Here is a 17,509-nt window from a genome sequence, read left to right as displayed (position 1 = left end):
TAAACAGTCTGATGGCTATAGATTCGTAGTCTTGCTGTAGATACTTGTGTGACTTGCAATAGTGAGTAAGTCTCAGGAGCAGTTCCCTCTGCCGTTGTCCTACTTCTTCATTTACATCTGTGTTCATTTTGTGGTCCAACATCACATTTTACCTTCATCTCTATTTTTCAGGTTTTTCGCCTCAGGATTTCACAGCCCCTCGAGGCTGAAACGATTCTGTAATGATACAAAGTTTTTAAAGGACCAAATGAACTCTTCTAAAACAAGAACAGGCAGAGAGAAGTATTTTCAATATTTATTTTCAAAGATGAAATGCATCTGCTTCCAGTGTGGAAAGCCCCTTCCTCCTCCTCCTCCTCCACCTCCTCCTCGTTCTCTTCCTCTCTGCCGCTGGGGTGTTAGCAGGCAGTCTAGCCTCGCAAAAGTTACAAATCTCTAATAAATATACTCAAATACGAACCAAATGGTCACAATAGAATTACTTGAAGGCACATTCATGAAAAATTAAAACAAACAGCTTACATTAGAAACAACTGTGAACATTATGTTAAATACATCGTTTAACTACAGAGTTTGTCTAAAAATGAGCTTGTGTGCAAAATGACAAACGTAGAGGACCTAACTATACCTGAATTAATATGACAGGAGCTTGGGGGGATAAACAAGCAGTTTGTTTAATTTGTTGCATAGCAAGAAATACAAAGCAAACAGGCACTCACAGCCACCTTATTCTATAAAACTGATAATAAAAAGGATTTCAAGAGCATATAAAGTCCAGGATACTGAAAAGGGGGAACTGACATGCATAAAAAATAGAATATTCTGTGCTACCGTTTACGATATTGAAACTGAAGGGAAAATAAAAATGTTACAAATCACCACACACCACTCACACGACACCTCATTCGTCTCTCCGTCGTTGACAGAAAGATCTTTATTGGTACCCCCACACCCTGCCCTGTACCGTGCAGCCGGGAGAAGTGCACAAGGATCACACTACTTACAAAACAGCACCTGTGAAAAAAAGATTTACATGTATTGTCATCGTTTCTCAGTTTCGGTGACGAGGTAGCTAACACTGAGGAATCGACAGTCTTAATGTGTCTTTTAATGTTCTACGTGGTCAGTACAGAGTTTCAAATAACTGGATACAGACATTTGTTCATCAAAACTGTCTTGAGAAAATACCTGCGCCTGTGAACGCATCACAAGCTGTATTTGTTTCCTCAATAGCACCACAATGTTGTTGTATATGCACACAATTTAAACAAAAAATGAATAGACAAATCTGTATAAAATAGTAGTGGAGGGACATTTGACGTAGCTTCAGTGGGATTTTTCTGGGCCTATTAACAGCAGTTACAATTACCATTTTAAAGCTTTCATATTCATAAATCTTTGGCAATGTTTTCTGAAATAAAATTAGAGGGTAATATCTTTGGATCAAACTACACAATAGTGGGCCTCAGATCATCATCACGTTTGGAGTCAAACACACAAGAAGACAGAGGAATGATTCTGATTTTTAGCAATTTTCTTTTTAAAGCAAATTCCAAACATTCATTCTAACTTACAAATCTTCGATGTCTTGAACTGGGTCGAAAGGCACAATAAATATCTTGCCACAGGGCCAGAATAGTCCTCAGTACTCGTATGTACAACGTGGCTGATCGTGTCAGCTGTCAGTTCAATAGTCTCAGGATTCTCCTCGATGCTTCCCTGTTGATGATTTTACAAGAAGCACACTGGCCCGATGTCGATGCCGAACTCTTGATCTGCGCCACCAATGTCCACAGGGGCCATATCCACAATAGGAAGTCTTGCTGTTTTCTGTGTCCTGTACTCAAACACTGTCTTGCCCCAGTTGCCATTTGCTTGCTGTAAAAGATTGACAAACAGAAGTTCAGTGATTAACTTAATAGTTCTCTATAGTGAAGAGCTAAACTGTATTTTAATGCTCAGGAGCAGCTGGGTGCTGCCATACTGTATTTATTTCATCTGTGCAAATAAGTTTGAACTTTGTTTTCTATTTTTCTTATTGTCCATAAATAACATAAAAGACCCAAACCGACCATTAATGAATCCAACTAACAAGTACTGCCTATGTAGCAGCAATCTGATGTATCTCATTCCTCTGTGCCACAGAGCTCCGCTGCTGTCCAAAAACTATTAAAAACACATCACTGAGACACACTGTGGCGCTGGATGACATTTTCCATCATTATCATGAACACACACACACACTGTAGTTTGTTTTGACTCAATGCCACATACACCATCATGTCGCCAAAATGCTCACTGGAGCACCAAATGTGTAATAATCTATGACTGTAAAGAGTCCCCTGCAAATGCACTATTTAATACTGCTTACAGATTCTTAGCTTCAATTTTCAGCCACTAGGGGGCAGCACAACAATGTAAAAAAATAATAATTAAAAAATGCAAGTACAACATTTAGTCTTATTAAAGCTCTGTTTTTGGTCTCCACCCACTCTTGGGGGAAATACCCGGCTCTGTAGCTGCTGAATGCTGCAACTTGTTCCCAGCTGGTCACTAAATCTGTCTTTCTGCCCTCTGGTATTTATCAGATCTTTTGCTAAGAACAGCGAACTGCTGTGACTGGATACAATGCTAATGAGAACAATGAGAGTGAACCAAAACAGTTGCTAAACCGATGAACAGACGCAACGTTTGCTTTACAGTGTCCTTTGCTAGAGTTCACATTGACTAAACAGCCACTGTTGAAATGTGTGAACTTACTGAGCAGGTGTCCTCCACCACTGTGTATCTGAAGCGGTTGTTTCCCTCTGCTTTGAGCTCCAGATCATTGGAGCCCTTGAGGATGACAGCTTTCTTTAAGTTGCCCGCCTTCTCGTCCTTGTAGCCCACAGAGTTCTTGCAGTGGTAGGTGATGGTCTGAGATGCTTCTTTGGAGAGCAGGCGGATGAATGTCATCTGAACTGTGACGGAGTTTATCGGCTGATCCTTGTTGCCATACGTGAACTAGAGAAAGAAATACAGTGATCAATACAGAGCCTCGCAGAAATCCACCAGTAAGCCGAGTTGAACTAATAAAAAATACAACATGAGTTTCACTGGTTGTTGCCCCCAAACATGGTTGATTGATGATTTTTTTTTTTTTTTTACAACTTTTTGTCCTATAAAGTCTTCCCTGTACAAAGCCCTGCTTCCCTCTCTCTCCCATCATCAAAATGTAACTGCTCACATGTGTTCCACTGTTGATGTCAGCTCCGAACCAAACAGGTTTGTTCCTGGAAGAGCTCCACCACACTTTACGAGGTATGCTGGATGGGTTGGCAGAGATGCAGGTCTCTCCGGTGTCCATGTTGCAGTGCACTTTGATGGCATCCTCCACACTGCCTTGGTTTGGATCCACCCAGTACTCACCTACGCAACAGAATGAGCAGGAATTATGGACATGTGGCTTTTGACCACATTGCTGATTTATTCTACAGCTGCAAAGACTGTGATGGTAAAATAAGTCAGCTGTATTGCAAACAAGCAGGTTTAGAGACATCATGTCCCGACAGTATTTCTACATTTATCATGTTAAAGTCAAAACAACACTGAAGAGTGTAATAAACTAGAAGACAAAGGACTGTATTTCAGTTCTGTTTTGTACATAGTAAGTGTAGAATATAGATTTCCTGTCACTTATTACCTTAGTGTAAAATCTTCCCAAACACTCCTCTCACTCAATGACTTGTCACTGACACTCACCACTCTTCTTCATTGGGTAGCATCTCTTAAGGTCGTCGCAGGTCCTGGCAGGATGCTTCCTGCTACCGTCAGGGCTCTTCATGCTATCGATCTGGCTGCTGAGGGCCTTCAGGGTGGCCTGAACGCCGGGGTCCACAGGCACTATGGTGGAGGAGTTGCTGTTGGGCAGCGCCTCATCCTCACTGAACTCAGGAGGAGGAGGGGGGCCGGAGTCATAATCCAGAGGGCCGTCAAAGAGGTCATCCACAGCAGCCATGGGAGGTCCTGGGGGACCAGGGGGGCCTGGGGGTCCAGGTTCTCCTGGAGGGCCCTGTGAATTTAGGAATAGTAGAATGTTTTATTTAGAATCATATATATAGTCTTTATTTACTGCTCAGAACTCCGTACACACAATAATAAGACTCTTATTATTCCCTACCTACTGAACATCTGTTGAAAAGATGTTCAACACTATAATGACACACTTTAATGATGTCTGATCCTTCCTAACAGCTGACTCTACAACTGGCTGCTTATAAACTACATTTGCTGCAATCTCTTTACAAGTTCAACTAACTTACAACTCAACTCTGTATAATGAGTAAATACCTCTGGTCCAATTTCTCCACTGATTCCACGAGTTCCAGGAGGTCCCATCGGCCCAGGCTGTCCAATGTATCCTTCCTTTCCAGGAGGCCCAATAGGTCCAGGAGGCCCCTGAATCATATTCATATTAAACACTGTTAGTCTTTAGTCTTAAAATAAGGAGTTTGATTCAAATATGAGAGCTGGAATAAAACTGAAATATATATTCTATTTGCTCCATGTCGAACTTGTTATATTATCACAGAAAAGCAGTATGACAAAGGAAAAAGCAGATGGAAGTGTAGCATTTACCCTCGGTCCACTTGGTCCAACAATTCCTGGAGCTCCCTGCTCACCTGTTGTACCCTAAAGGAAAGAGGTCAATATTCATTAGTCTCTTCATGCATAAAATTTACACACATTAGATTTAAAGGTTTACCTAGATATCACACAATGCACAGGTGGACCTGCACATGATGACTATGACCCGTCGGATGATACTCAAGCAGGAGAAGCCCCAAGTTTGTAATAGCACCATACAAAAGGAGAGTACTCTGAATCTAAACACAACAAAATCTGTTTTCTGCTTATATTACTATTCTAGATCATACAGTGTATAATATAGTTCTTGTACATTATGATGCATTTGAGAAACAAAAGGTTCAGTTTTGGAAACAGGTGAACACCCATGTTGTAGTTTGCAGAAAATGTATGCTTCAAAAAAGTGTGTTTAAAACCCTTGAGGCAATCAACAATGTTACAACCAGTTTTCTAAGTCAGGCTCTGCACCAATAAAGATTTTAAGTGTTGATGTTATCTGCACTGACAATCAAAATACATCAGACAACACCCACATTGTACTTATTTCAGAAAGGTCCAGTGTGTAGGATTTAGGGGGATATATTGGCAGAAATAGAATATAATACAATAAGTATGCTTTCTTTAGTGTATCATCATCTGAAAATAGGAATTGTGTTTTCGTTGCCTTAGAAGGAGCCGAAATATCAAGTGGGTCCTTTTATTGTGAAACTGCTTTACTTAGTGTTTTTAGTGGTTTAAATCACTGGGTTCATTTGTTCTGGAGTGCAAGAGACCTCTGCCAATAATTTGGCTACTGGTAAAAACCTGCTGAACATCTGAGTCTTAAAGCTATAGTGCGTAACTTCTACAGGTCCGTAAATGTCCGTTTCACCCAAGCCACTACTAGAGGAGATGACACAATGCTGATTAAGCCGATCGGCTCCTCTAACATCTCGCGGTATTTTTCAATATATATCATTTTTAGTTTGCGTGTCGACCGGCGACATTCCCGTGCTGGCGCACAGGAAATGCTTCCTCACAACAAGAAGGGAGGGGGAGGACGAGCGGAGAGTGTCACAGCAAGAGGTAGAGCGCAGGTAGAAAGTGAAAGCAACATGGCGGAGAAGCGGCCGAGACACAGTTCAGAAGTGGATCCTACCACAAAGAAAAAGCCTGGACGTTCGGCTGAAGGTCTATTAGCAAAGAAGGAAAGTGACCGACGGAGAAGGCAAACAAGGATTTGTATTGGTGTCACTTTTCCTCGGTGGAGAGCCCTGAAGGAAGACATTGGGCTGAGGGCAGACACGGATGTTGCCTTGCTGCTGTTGGATAAGTAAGTGACTTGGTTTATAATTATATTATGAGTAGTATGTGTTGCTGTTACATGTACTGGACCTAGTACTTTATTATTTTCTTGGAAATGGTGCTATGAACGTAATGTAATGTTAGCAGCCTGATGTTCGCCACGTTGTGTAGCATTGTGTACACGGTGTGAAGAGAGTGTTACTCTGTGTACACAGTGTGTAGCGAGTGTTACTCTGTGTACACGGTGTGTGGCGACTGGCGAGTGTTACACTGTGTAAATGGTGTGTGGCGACTGGCGAGTGTTACTCTGTGTACATGGTGTGTGGCGACTGGCGAGTGTTACTCTGTGTACACGGTGTGTGGCGAGTGTTACTCTGTGTACATGGAAGTGCCGCCGGCTTATTAGTTGTAATAACGCATTATCCGCTGGGAGGCGACAGAAGTTATGCACTATAGCTTTAAGTTAATAAAGAAAAAGGTAAGCACATATTAGCAGACGCTGGTCTGGCAAGCCGAGCAGCATAGGAGAAACACTGATTTGTAACGTGAAACTGCTTTATTCAGTGTTTTTGCCACTTGTAAACACCCCAGGTCTGAGACCTCTGAGGATAATTTAGCTCCAAGTAAAAACCTCCTGAACAATGAACACTCAGTATGTTTACACGCAACTTGAGAAAATCGAATTATTGGCTTAGTCTGACTGAAACCGGACATTTCGATGCATGTAAAGAGCTTAATCCGACTGAAATTGGACTATCTGTAGCTCGACTAACACACCTAGATTATTCGATTGAAAATCGAACTATTGCTGCATGTATCCACTTAGACTGACTGGAGTTGGACTCTGTGTTCTGCGCGTGTACCACTTTTTCTTTCGTGGGCTCTCACCCGGAAGAAGAAGAAGAAGATGACGTAGCAGCAGTGCAGTAACTCCTGGAAAAACAAACAAACACCATGGCGACCGAGAAGCAGAGGACGCACTTCTGGACGGATGAGGAAACTACATTCATGCACCGTCAGCTAACGGAGCTAAACATTTTGAAGTTTATGGATGGTAGGAAAACGCGAAACGTGGATTTATTTTAAAAAGTTTCTGAACAAGAGCTGGAACTAGTTCAATACGCACTATCAAGGCGGAGTCAGATGTACTTGGTCAGACATTAGATTTTCTCTTCTGCATTCATACTCAGACAAGACGAGAAGTCCGACTTGACTGATTAGCTCAACTACTGCGCGCATGTAAACGTACTGACTGAAGGAATGCTAACTGGGAGTTCATGCTTGGCACATTGGAAAAGTTTCAGCTTGTTGCAAACTGCAATCCTCACCGCTAGCTACCACTGAATCCTTCACACTGCTCCTTTAACTTTGAGTTTAATTGTTATTTAGTCCGGAATATTTTATTTTAAACAAAAATACTTAGGGTTTAAATTCAGGGGCTAATTTAAGGGGGCTTTAAAAATGAAAAATGACTCCAAACAGCAAATAAAAAAATAAATAAACTCACCCCCTGCAGTCATTTATGATGACAAAACAAAACAATAGGCAGTCTGTTTACTGCTCTATCAATTGTCTGCCATATATATTAGGCTTTAGATTGCTATCCACATCACACCTGCTTTAACATTCTCCATGGTCAGACACCTCGGATCAAAACACTTAGATAAATCCAACCCTGGCGTGACTGCAGCCATGTCCTCAGTCAGACATGAGATTTGTGCTTCTAAACTGTCTTTACTGTCAGTACTATAAAAAAAGAAAGGGTGACTATGTTGAAGGTTTTGTAGCCTCTCCTGAACTGCAGTGTCAACAGAGGACTCTCAGGTGGAATCACCCAGTGCCTGCACTTGTGTTGAAGCCATTAAAAGTTAGCTGAATGCATTTGAACTTTTAATCATTGCCCCACCACATTTGTGTTTTAGAACACAGATGGCAAAAGTCAATGTGAACAGTGGAGAGAAAGTGTGCACACAAGGTGGGTGACGAGTACAGAGAAGAATCCACAGTGAGGTGAGTCAGGATTTTAACTTACTGGAGGTCCAGGAAGACCCTGCAAACCAGTAAAGCCTCGATGTCCCTTCTGCCCTCTCTCTCCGTGATCTCCCAGGTCACCCTTATCTCCTCTTGGTCCTTGGGGTCCCTGAATTTGAAAGATTCAACACATTTCACAAAGATTGTTTTGAACTGGGGACATTTTCATGGTGTTTCTGGGCTTATATCAGCTGTCATGTTCATGTAAATTTATCATTTACAAAAATCTACAATACATCTAGCGCATGTTAATGTACTGTATAACGACAAGATGTTCTTAGTTTGACACTCACCACTAATCCTCTCTTTCCAGCCGAGCCAGGTGGACCAACAGGTCCTCTTGAGCCCTGCAAATGAGTCAAATCATTAGGAGTCCCTCAGGGAACGCAGTCCTCTGCCAGCACTGAAAAACTCTTGCTTGCTTGTTATACCCAAACACATCATTCCTATCACTTAGTATGAAGTTCATACACGTTCCAACGTGCCCTCAGGGCTTACATCAGATCCACCCCCAGAATGTAATCATGTGTAAATCTGTTATCACAGGCTTGTTTCCTGATGAACTGACAGACATCCTAACACACAGATTCTAGGAGACACTTACAGCCTCTCCTCTCCTTCCAGCATCACCCGGTGCACCAACAGGACCTGGAGTGCCAGGATGTCCCAGAGGACCAATCAAACCTTCTGGACCAGGATCTCCTCTGTCTCCCTGGAAAGTAACACGTCAGTCACTATGCGATATGTAAAACAACACACAGGGCATATTTTCAATCTCTTTGTCTCTTACTCTTTGTCCAAGAAGGCCATCTTTGCCTGGTGGGCCGTCAGATCCTGCAGGGCCCTGAGGACCAGACAGGAAACATTAGGGCAACTGTTAACATGGCAGACACACTTTGTGACGGGCATCATTTGAGAACCACAACAAGTTGTACTCACATCAGGACCAGGATCACCACGAGGTCCGTTAGCACCAGGGACACCAACTGGACCTGGGGGGCCTTTATCGCCAGCTGATCCTGTGGATCCCTGTTTTCCTGGTGGACCCTAAAAAAAAAGAAACAGGCAACTCACATTGTAGCACTAAAAGGACCATTCCACACACCAGATGAAGCACTGAAATATGACATACTAAATAAAGTAGAAGTTACAGGATTAATATGATTCACGTTTAAACTATGGCATGAAGAAAAACACACATGTGCAGAATACAGACCGCAGGTCCTGGAAGGCCTGGCATGCCGCGCTCTCCTCTCTGACCAGGAAGTCCAACAATTCCTCTCTGTCCTGTAGTTCCAGCTGGGCCTGGAGGACCATCAGGACCCTGGAGCACACAACACCCCACAGAAAATTTAGATGAAACACTGGCAGAGGTCCCTGTGTATCCAAACTTGATGTAATATGTCTGTTTGACAATAGCACCACACAAGCCAAGAACCTCACAGCTTATTTCAAACCAATTTGTTTTTAAGAGGAGTCAATAAACCCCAGTTATGAGGCACCTACAAATTAAAAGTGTGCTGGGAACAATAAAAAGCAATATAAGTTTAACCGAAGCACTTTCTCCTTGTTTTCATTAAAACTTTTATACAGCTACAGAGTAATGTGTGGGTTTGATCATTTCAAATACTGTTACTATAAATGACCGACTGCACTTTTATTAAAGAAGATGCAGCAGGCCCTGATATTTAGAAGCAGGCATATTAACAATTGATTGAAACTGCCAGTTAAAATGCAATATCCTAACAATGACATCAGTTTACCGTGGGTCCGTCTTCTCCGGAGTCCCCTTTGTCTCCAGGGCTGCCAGGTGGTCCTGCTGGTCCTCGCTCTCCTTGTCTTCCAGGGGCTCCGTGGTCTCCACGAAGACCGCCAGGACCCTCTTTTCCAGGAGGTCCAAGAGGTCCTGGTTCTCCAACTGGACCCTGGTAGGAATCAAAGTGGTGATGAGATAGGTGCATGCATTTGTATAGCATAGATATCTCTGTGTGTTTTTAACAAAGTAGGTCGTAAAACATACTGTCCTACTTCATTTAAGAGTCTTACTTGTCTTACTTTCAACTCAAATAGTCATGTACATATTAAGCGGTTAACTATAAAGGTTTTAAGTGTGTCAATTGAAGGTCTTCCTCACAAACAGGCTCATTGCAGTGAGCAAAGGTAAAACAACTCAACAGGTACAAGTGTCATCTTCACTGTTCCTTCTATCATGTTCTGATTTTAGATAATAAAGATGTATACAGTTTTAAACTGATATGATAAATATGTTACCCTAACTTTGTTTGGATACAAACTCAGGGCCATACTTACAGTTGGGCCTGGTGGGCCAACTCGTCCTGCAGATCCAGGGAAACCAGTGGGGCCCTGGAAGCAGAAAATTAAACCTAAACCTCAGGACAGAATGCGATATTTGCTGTTTGAAAAAGTGACCTGAGATAAATATAATGTTTAACTTATTACTCAAATGCATCAAACTCTGCAAAATATCAATTAAACTATCAGCATTGTCACACTTCCTGTGCTCATTAGGTATTTTCTACTCCATGTAATTTCCTCTTTTCATAAAACTTCTATGGTAATAACATGGTCTTACTGGTGCACCCTGAGTTCCTCTTCCACCTTTCAGTCCAGCAACACCAGCAGGCCCCTAGAAAAACAACACTTTGTTAGCATTTATCAGCAACGTATTCACAAAGCTGACCTATGGAACTTTGAAGACATGCTGAACATTGATGATACATTGTTTTGTAGGAATTAATTCAGTAAAACCTCCAAAGTGGACCAAATAAAATGCGACAATGATAATGTTTACGATACTGACTAGTAGTCAGCATAAAAAATATCATAGAACAACTACTTTTAAGCTAATTTCGCCTTAGTATTTTTCATCTTGTGTCTTTTCATGAGCAACTCACAGGAGGTCCATGAGCACCGGACAAGCCTTGAGGTCCTGGTGATCCAGCATCTCCTTTCTGGCCTGGCTCTCCAGGCTCTCCCTTGACTCCAGGTTGCCCATCGGGACCCTGTAAAATGTTGGTAACATTAAAAAGAATACATGAAAACTAGTTGAATCTGTCTTTTATTTTGACATCACCTCCTGGAGCATTATGAAGAACCATTAATCATTTTTAGGAAAAATAAAATAAAACAACGTGACCATGAATAACTACTTACAGGAGGTCCAGCAAATCCAACAGCACCAATTGGGCCAGGGTCACCTCTTGCTCCCTGTTATAGGAGAGATATTATTATTTTGAAGTGCTCTAATAATACACACCCATCCTGTATCACCGCTGTAAACATGGCCTAAATAGACTTAAGTTTGAAAAGACTGGTCAGGTATACTCACCGGCATTCCTCTGGATCCTGGGGGTCCAGCTGGTCCTTTGGGTCCAGGTTCTCCCTGCAAAGATGTCACAAGTTTACTGACAACAATTTCTAAAACCACTCATTGAGCCTATGCTGCCCCATAAATCCAGTATATTTTTATGTTTGAGGGGGCAATGCAAGCCAAAGCCTGTCCTTCACTGGAGGATGCTGTCAGACACAGCCAACAAAATAAAAGCAGAAGGATTAACAGCGTAGTGTGCATCCTGGGAACTGACGCTTTCCTAACACAGAACTTGTCATCACCCTGAATCCCCGTGATGTGAATAGCAGCCTCTCTAGAAAGAAAAGGAAGACTCTACCTTCTCACCACTGGGTCCAGCAGATCCTAGCGGGCCAACAGGGCCTGGGGCTCCCTGTTGACAGAAAACAGATCTGTTTGGATATCTCCGCTCATTACAGTAACTTGTGCAGTCAAGTCAATGGACACGTCTTTAAACAAGCTGTGACAAGTCTAAAATATACACTAATCATTGGTGTCTTTTTTTCTTTGTCGTCTCACAAGTGTAAATATAACTTCCTTCCTTGGCTGAGTGGAAGATAATTTACTCACTCTTGCGCCATCGTTTCCAGGTGTACCTTCTGATCCTTTCTCACCAATTGCTCCCTACACAAAAGAAAAAAAGGGGTAAGGCTCCTTTATTTACTGTTATTGGCAGACATCAGCACTCAAGTTGTCAATGGGTTCTGTAGTGACATTCACTGAACTCAGACATTGACTTGACAGACAACTCAGATTCATTGATTGTAACTTAAGAACACACTGCTACCGCATCTCCCAAAGAGCACTACAGCACATTTCCACTGTAATTGCTTTTTCCAACCACATAAGTAAAGCCATTTTGCTGTCAAGATATATTTATATGTACTATGAAACAGACATCATATGAAAGAATTGGTAGCATAAGAAAGAAGATAATGAAGAACTTACTCTGTCACCTTTAGGCCCAGGAGGGCCAGAGATGCCCCTCTCTCCTGGCATTCCCTGAAGACCTGGAGGACCCACGTCACCAAGGGCACCGGGGGGACCAGGACTGCCCTTTAGTGCCAAACACTGAGGTTAGCAGGCTTACAGCTTAACAGCATTAAACATGTATCAACAGTGCAACCTAACATACTCGCTGCCATTCATGTTTTCCATTGTAAACTTTAAAATTGTTTCTTGGTCCTTCTGTGCAGAAGTGTATGTCTTTGTGTGTGCTGATAAAACACTGGCATGAGGACAATCTTGCTGTCACTTCTAGCTATCTGATATACAGTGTATTTTCCCTCTTACTCAGTGCTCTGCACTCCAGGCTGTTGCCATAACAGGTATCAAATACTAGAGACTTGCTCTCCTTTTAGTTTAACCCCTCACAGTAATAGATCCACATACATCGGGCCATTTAATTAGCTAATATCTCTTTACAGTTTAAATATACATACATTAAAATATATATCCTTATTTGCTTCATTTGTCTGACAATGATTTAAATGTTTCTGCACTGAACTATCACATGGTCAAAAATAATGTTTTGTTGTACATGCAGTTGAGGCCTCTGCACAATACCTTTGGCCCATCTGGACCAGGTGCACCAGGGATACCCTTAGGTCCCTGCAGACCGGTTGAACCCAGCTCTCCTCTCTCCCCTGGAATACCACGCTCTCCCTGGGGAAGAAAGAGCATCAGCTTCAGTCTCAGGTATTCAACTTTAACACCCGCCTGAATATTTTAGCACAGTGAAATTCACCTACCCTTGGTCCAATTTGGCCTACAGAACCAAGCTCTCCAGGAATACCCTAAAAGAAACAAACAGTGCCGTTATTAATGTTGAGTCTAAACTGAATCCTGATCACTCTCAAGTTTCTATTCTATCAAATGATTGAGTTTTGTTAGGACAGAAAGCGATATTAAAGATAGGACATGGAAAGGGATGCTTCAGGCATTTAGCCCAAAACATTTAGCTTGTCACACTCACTTGGTCACCAGGTTTTCCAGCTTCTCCAGGAGGGCCTTGATTTCCAGGCAAACCCTATGAACACAAGACAGTCAAACACGAACATCGGAGCACTTCCTCAGCACAGACTGAAGCCTGATCATTTTTAATACTGCCATATGTCTGGCATCTATTGTCTCGAAGTCAGCATTTTTGTGTTGTCTGTTTTACTACCAACCAAAAACAATTACGCACCTGGAATCCATTTACACCTGGGGGTCCCTGCTCTCCTCTGTCTCCCGCGACTCCCTTTGGGAGGACATAGTAATGTCTCAGTCATTCGTGGTAGCAGTAAAACTACAATAAAATGAACTCAACAAAAGAGAAATCAGACACTTACAGAGGGGCCAGGGGGACCAGCAGGGCCAACTTCTCCATCTTTTCCAGGGGGACCCTGAAGACAAAGAGACAATTAACAACCTGCCAATAGCACATCTTGAGTGTAAAGGTGTTCTGAGGCTGTGTGAGATTTTTAGATAACTAAAATCTAATAATGACAAAATATATTATGGTAAAGTGGATCATTGTAGAATGTAGCAAGCACACTATATAGAAGCCGACAGAACACACAGAACATGCTGTTGACCCATGCAGTGTTTTATTATGCTTATATGTTCTGTGTTCTTGCTATGCTTACTTTTGACGGATCTATGAATCACTTGCATAAGTTTGATCTGATAAGCATCTGATAAGTTTCTATGCTTGCCCATTTATTGCTGATAAAGTGTACCACACAATTGTTTATTCATACGCAGTACTCACTCTTTGACCTGGCACTCCTGCAGATCCTTGTTCACCTGTCTTTCCTGGGTCACCCTTTGAGTGTTAAAAGAAAACATGTTTTGCATGCGAAACACAACAGTAGATAAACAGACTGACATGACTGACTATTAATGCAATGTTTTAGGGACTCTGCAGCCTTACACTGAAGCCCTTGGGGCCTGGCCCTCCCATGATTCCTGCGGGCCCTCTGTTTCCAATGGACCCTGCAGGGCCTGGACGACCATCTTCACCTGGTGCACCCTAAACAAAGAAAAAAACACTCTGAGTCAGTCATTTCATATAATTTATCATAAGCTGGAACCTAACTCAGATGTTTAATTGTGAATATGTTAGACCACTGTAACCTACCAATGGTCCTGGCTTGCCCTCTGCTCCCTGGACTCCAGGGGTACCAGTAAGACCCTTTGATGAAGAGATCAAATAAAATATGAACAATGGAAATGTGGGATACAAACAAACATAGTGAATGAAATGATATAGTTGCTCAAAACCAGAATAGCAAACTCTTCAGTGTTACCCTTGCACCTGGTAAACCAGGTTCTCCTGGACGCCCAGGGTCTCCTACAGTAGCCTTTGGCCCTGGTGGGCCAGATGATCCACGATCTCCTTGAGCACCCTTCAGACAGAAAAAATGATGATAACTTGTTCAGTTTGCTGATTAAAATATGTAAGAGCCAAACAAAACACCCACAGTACAAACTCTGGTAACATCTGGCAATAAGTTGCTAATATCTGCTTCTGTGGTACTATATACATATCTTGCCCCATATATTTGAATCTTTATTATATCATTTACTAGACAATGATGTACCTTTGGTCCTGGCAACCCATCAGCACCAGGGAATCCTCTGTTACCAGGAGCTCCCTGAAAAACACATCATGAGTCAGATTCTACATCATATTCATACTTTTATTCTTACACAAAAGATAGGTAATAATAGAGTATAACCAGGTGAATGAAATAAACAATCTCTGTAGGGATGTTCCCATAGATGTACAGTATAATAATAACTACATATTAGATCCAAGATGGCTCCTAATCATCCCAACTGAGTTGCTCACCTGCCAAAAAAAGTCTCTCGCTTCCAGATTTACTTCTATGTTATGCAGCCCACTGAATATGTGCAGTTATGTTTCTCCGACTGGCTCCACCCACTAGTTCCAGTTTGGCTCATAGACTTTACATTATAATGATTTCATGCATTTTTAAATTGTTTTTCTTTGCTTGGGTAATGTTTTATAAATATAAAACCTCCAAGGATCAAAAATTCATAATAGAAAGAGTCATAAGTGACCTTGTGTGCGTGAGGTGTCCAGGGGTCTATGAGGAATGCTTTTTGGGCCTACAACTACCATACCATGAGTGGCCACTGGGAAAACTTAAAGGCAAGGCTAAGCTGCTTTTCTGGGACCTGGATGCTCCTTATGAAATTCCCAAAACAGAAAAGGTTGCATCTATGTGTTTCTAGAAAATCAGCGCTATCAAACAAAATGGGGTTTTACTGTTTATCCTTCTTCTTTAGTGGCTTCATTTTGTGCAGGGTCACTGGGGAGCAGTCATCACTGTATGGGCGATTTAGATTTTCCAGTCTACCTAACTTTCAGACTATGGCAGGAAACCAGAGCATAAGGAGGACCCCACACAGTCATGGGAAGAGCATGCAGACATCATGCAGAAAGGCCACAGCTGCCTGGGATTTAAATGTTCTTGTTGTAAGGCAACCATTCTAACTATTTTGCTGTTCTCAATGAGTCAAAATATTCCCTGCGTGCATTGCAGCATTTCCAATTTCACATACTAATTTACCAGAAACGATTAATTGCACCCCTAATTTTCCCCAAGGAGTGATTACTTTTCTTTCTCTCATTTACTAAAGATGACCCCTGTCCTTCAGCTCTCTGACTGATCAAAGTTACAGTAGGAGGCATAATGTGACTCACTCTCTCTCCGACGGGACCGGGAGGGCCAACAGAGCCAGAGTCTCCACGTGGTCCTCGCTTTCCTTCTTCACCCTGAGGTCCGATTACTCCCTGGGAGCCTGGCGGACCCTAGAAAGTTGATGCACAAACCAGAAAATTCTATGAAGTTCTACCTATTTTCTTACTTAAATTACATACATAAAAATGTCCAGTAAAAAACAAGACATAAATTTGGTTTTGCATGAATGCATATTTCACTGAAATCCAAATTTCACACAGAGCAGCATTAAAACCTAGTTATTTCTATAAATGTAGTAGAAGCTTACAGGTTCTCCTTTGGGTCCAGCCTCTCCTTTAAATCCTGGTACACCAACATCTCCCTGTAACACAAAAAGGCAAAAGTTTGAGTCTCATGCACGTCAAGCAATGTCAGTGTCTATTCAATATTTTAAAAAATTCCAGTAAGAATCTTTAAAATGTAAATCCAGTTTACCAGTTGTCCTTTGATACCAGGCTGACCAGTGCTTCCCTGAGGTCCTGGTGGGCCAGGGGGTCCAGCATGGCCGCCTGGACCTTGTGGACCAAGATTACCCTGTGAAGAGTCAGCCATAGTGAATGTCACCTTTGTCCTTATTATAAATAGCTGATAAGCTGTTTAAAATAAATAACTGTGTACGTACCAATGGTCCTTTGGTACCCGGGCCACCATCTGTACCCATGGGTCCCTGTGAACACACCACGTGTCCAATTTGATCAACAAAGCAGTGCACTGAGCAGTATGTTGACATGTCAAGTATAGTTGTAACCTCATTTCTTCATGATGTGTTGTATGTGATGTGTAAGCAAAGTAAGAAATTCACCGGTAGGCCAAGTGGTCCAGCTCTGCCCTGATGACCAGTCTCTCCTCTCTGTCCCTGTGGGCCCTCTGGACCCCGGACTCCTGTTGGACCAGGTTGTCCCTTTGGAAGGCAACAGGCAATGTTAATAAGTAATATCATAGAACAGTAATAATAAAATAGACAGTTTAGGGTGAGTGCCCATTAGCGTGAGCATATAGCCAAATGAAGAGTGTTTTACAGTTCTTACCTTCATTCCCGGGGTTCCTGGATATCCAGGTGGACCGCTGAGACCCAAGGGACCCTGTCAAACCAACAACAATGACAGTTACACTTGAGTAAAAGAAGCTGGAATTGTGCATCCTAAAAACAAATGTACAAACATAGTGAATGAAATCTGAGTATCCATGCTAAACTATGTAAGATGGAGTGTACAGTAAACACTGAATGCTGGCTTACCATTGGACCAGGCTTTCCGATGTTACCAGGTGAACCACGTTTACCCTAAAAGACAAAATTGTATCACTCAGTCTTGTGAATCAGTTAAACCCTGATGTTGGGCACTTTCTTTGTAGGTGCCCCAGTTTGCAGACAGCTGCCACTGAAGGAGCAATTAATAAACAAAACGGTACGATACAACCACCCATTAATGAGAGAGAAAAATGT

At 42.1% G+C, this 17,509-nt stretch overlaps 1 protein-coding gene across 1 annotated transcript in view; it reads right to left on the bottom strand.

Annotated features, from left to right (window-relative positions):
- Window positions 1-649: 649 nt before the first annotated feature.
- col5a2a (collagen, type V, alpha 2a) overlaps window positions 650-17,509 on the bottom strand; it is a 48,809-nt gene continuing 31,949 nt past the window's right edge. The window contains exons 17-54 of the mRNA XM_033617208.2: window positions 17,303-17,347; window positions 17,094-17,147; window positions 16,868-16,966; window positions 16,688-16,732; window positions 16,501-16,599; window positions 16,334-16,387; window positions 16,029-16,136; window positions 14,899-14,952; window positions 14,605-14,703; window positions 14,436-14,489; window positions 14,229-14,327; window positions 14,067-14,120; window positions 13,645-13,698; window positions 13,500-13,553; window positions 13,287-13,340; window positions 13,063-13,107; window positions 12,878-12,976; window positions 12,260-12,367; window positions 11,882-11,935; window positions 11,631-11,684; window positions 11,291-11,344; window positions 11,116-11,169; window positions 10,857-10,964; window positions 10,535-10,588; window positions 10,252-10,305; window positions 9,705-9,866; window positions 9,158-9,265; window positions 8,881-8,988; window positions 8,732-8,785; window positions 8,546-8,653; window positions 8,235-8,288; window positions 7,943-8,050; window positions 4,618-4,671; window positions 4,330-4,437; window positions 3,742-4,051; window positions 3,227-3,408; window positions 2,761-3,003; window positions 650-1,878 (exon numbers count right to left, since the gene is read on the bottom strand). Coding sequence (XP_033473099.2) covers window positions 1,732-1,878; window positions 2,761-3,003; window positions 3,227-3,408; window positions 3,742-4,051; window positions 4,330-4,437; window positions 4,618-4,671; window positions 7,943-8,050; window positions 8,235-8,288; window positions 8,546-8,653; window positions 8,732-8,785; window positions 8,881-8,988; window positions 9,158-9,265; window positions 9,705-9,866; window positions 10,252-10,305; window positions 10,535-10,588; window positions 10,857-10,964; window positions 11,116-11,169; window positions 11,291-11,344; window positions 11,631-11,684; window positions 11,882-11,935; window positions 12,260-12,367; window positions 12,878-12,976; window positions 13,063-13,107; window positions 13,287-13,340; window positions 13,500-13,553; window positions 13,645-13,698; window positions 14,067-14,120; window positions 14,229-14,327; window positions 14,436-14,489; window positions 14,605-14,703; window positions 14,899-14,952; window positions 16,029-16,136; window positions 16,334-16,387; window positions 16,501-16,599; window positions 16,688-16,732; window positions 16,868-16,966; window positions 17,094-17,147; window positions 17,303-17,347 — 3,456 coding nt within the window. The 3' untranslated portion in view covers window positions 650-1,731. The remainder of the gene's footprint in view (window positions 1,879-2,760; window positions 3,004-3,226; window positions 3,409-3,741; window positions 4,052-4,329; window positions 4,438-4,617; window positions 4,672-7,942; window positions 8,051-8,234; window positions 8,289-8,545; window positions 8,654-8,731; window positions 8,786-8,880; window positions 8,989-9,157; window positions 9,266-9,704; window positions 9,867-10,251; window positions 10,306-10,534; window positions 10,589-10,856; window positions 10,965-11,115; window positions 11,170-11,290; window positions 11,345-11,630; window positions 11,685-11,881; window positions 11,936-12,259; window positions 12,368-12,877; window positions 12,977-13,062; window positions 13,108-13,286; window positions 13,341-13,499; window positions 13,554-13,644; window positions 13,699-14,066; window positions 14,121-14,228; window positions 14,328-14,435; window positions 14,490-14,604; window positions 14,704-14,898; window positions 14,953-16,028; window positions 16,137-16,333; window positions 16,388-16,500; window positions 16,600-16,687; window positions 16,733-16,867; window positions 16,967-17,093; window positions 17,148-17,302; window positions 17,348-17,509) is intronic.

The sequence above is a fragment of the Epinephelus lanceolatus genome, chromosome 14 (genome assembly GCF_041903045.1).
Source record: "Epinephelus lanceolatus isolate andai-2023 chromosome 14, ASM4190304v1, whole genome shotgun sequence".
NCBI lineage: Eukaryota > Metazoa > Chordata > Actinopteri > Perciformes > Serranidae > Epinephelus > Epinephelus lanceolatus.
This window is presented reverse-complemented; position numbering and strand designations above follow the sequence as displayed.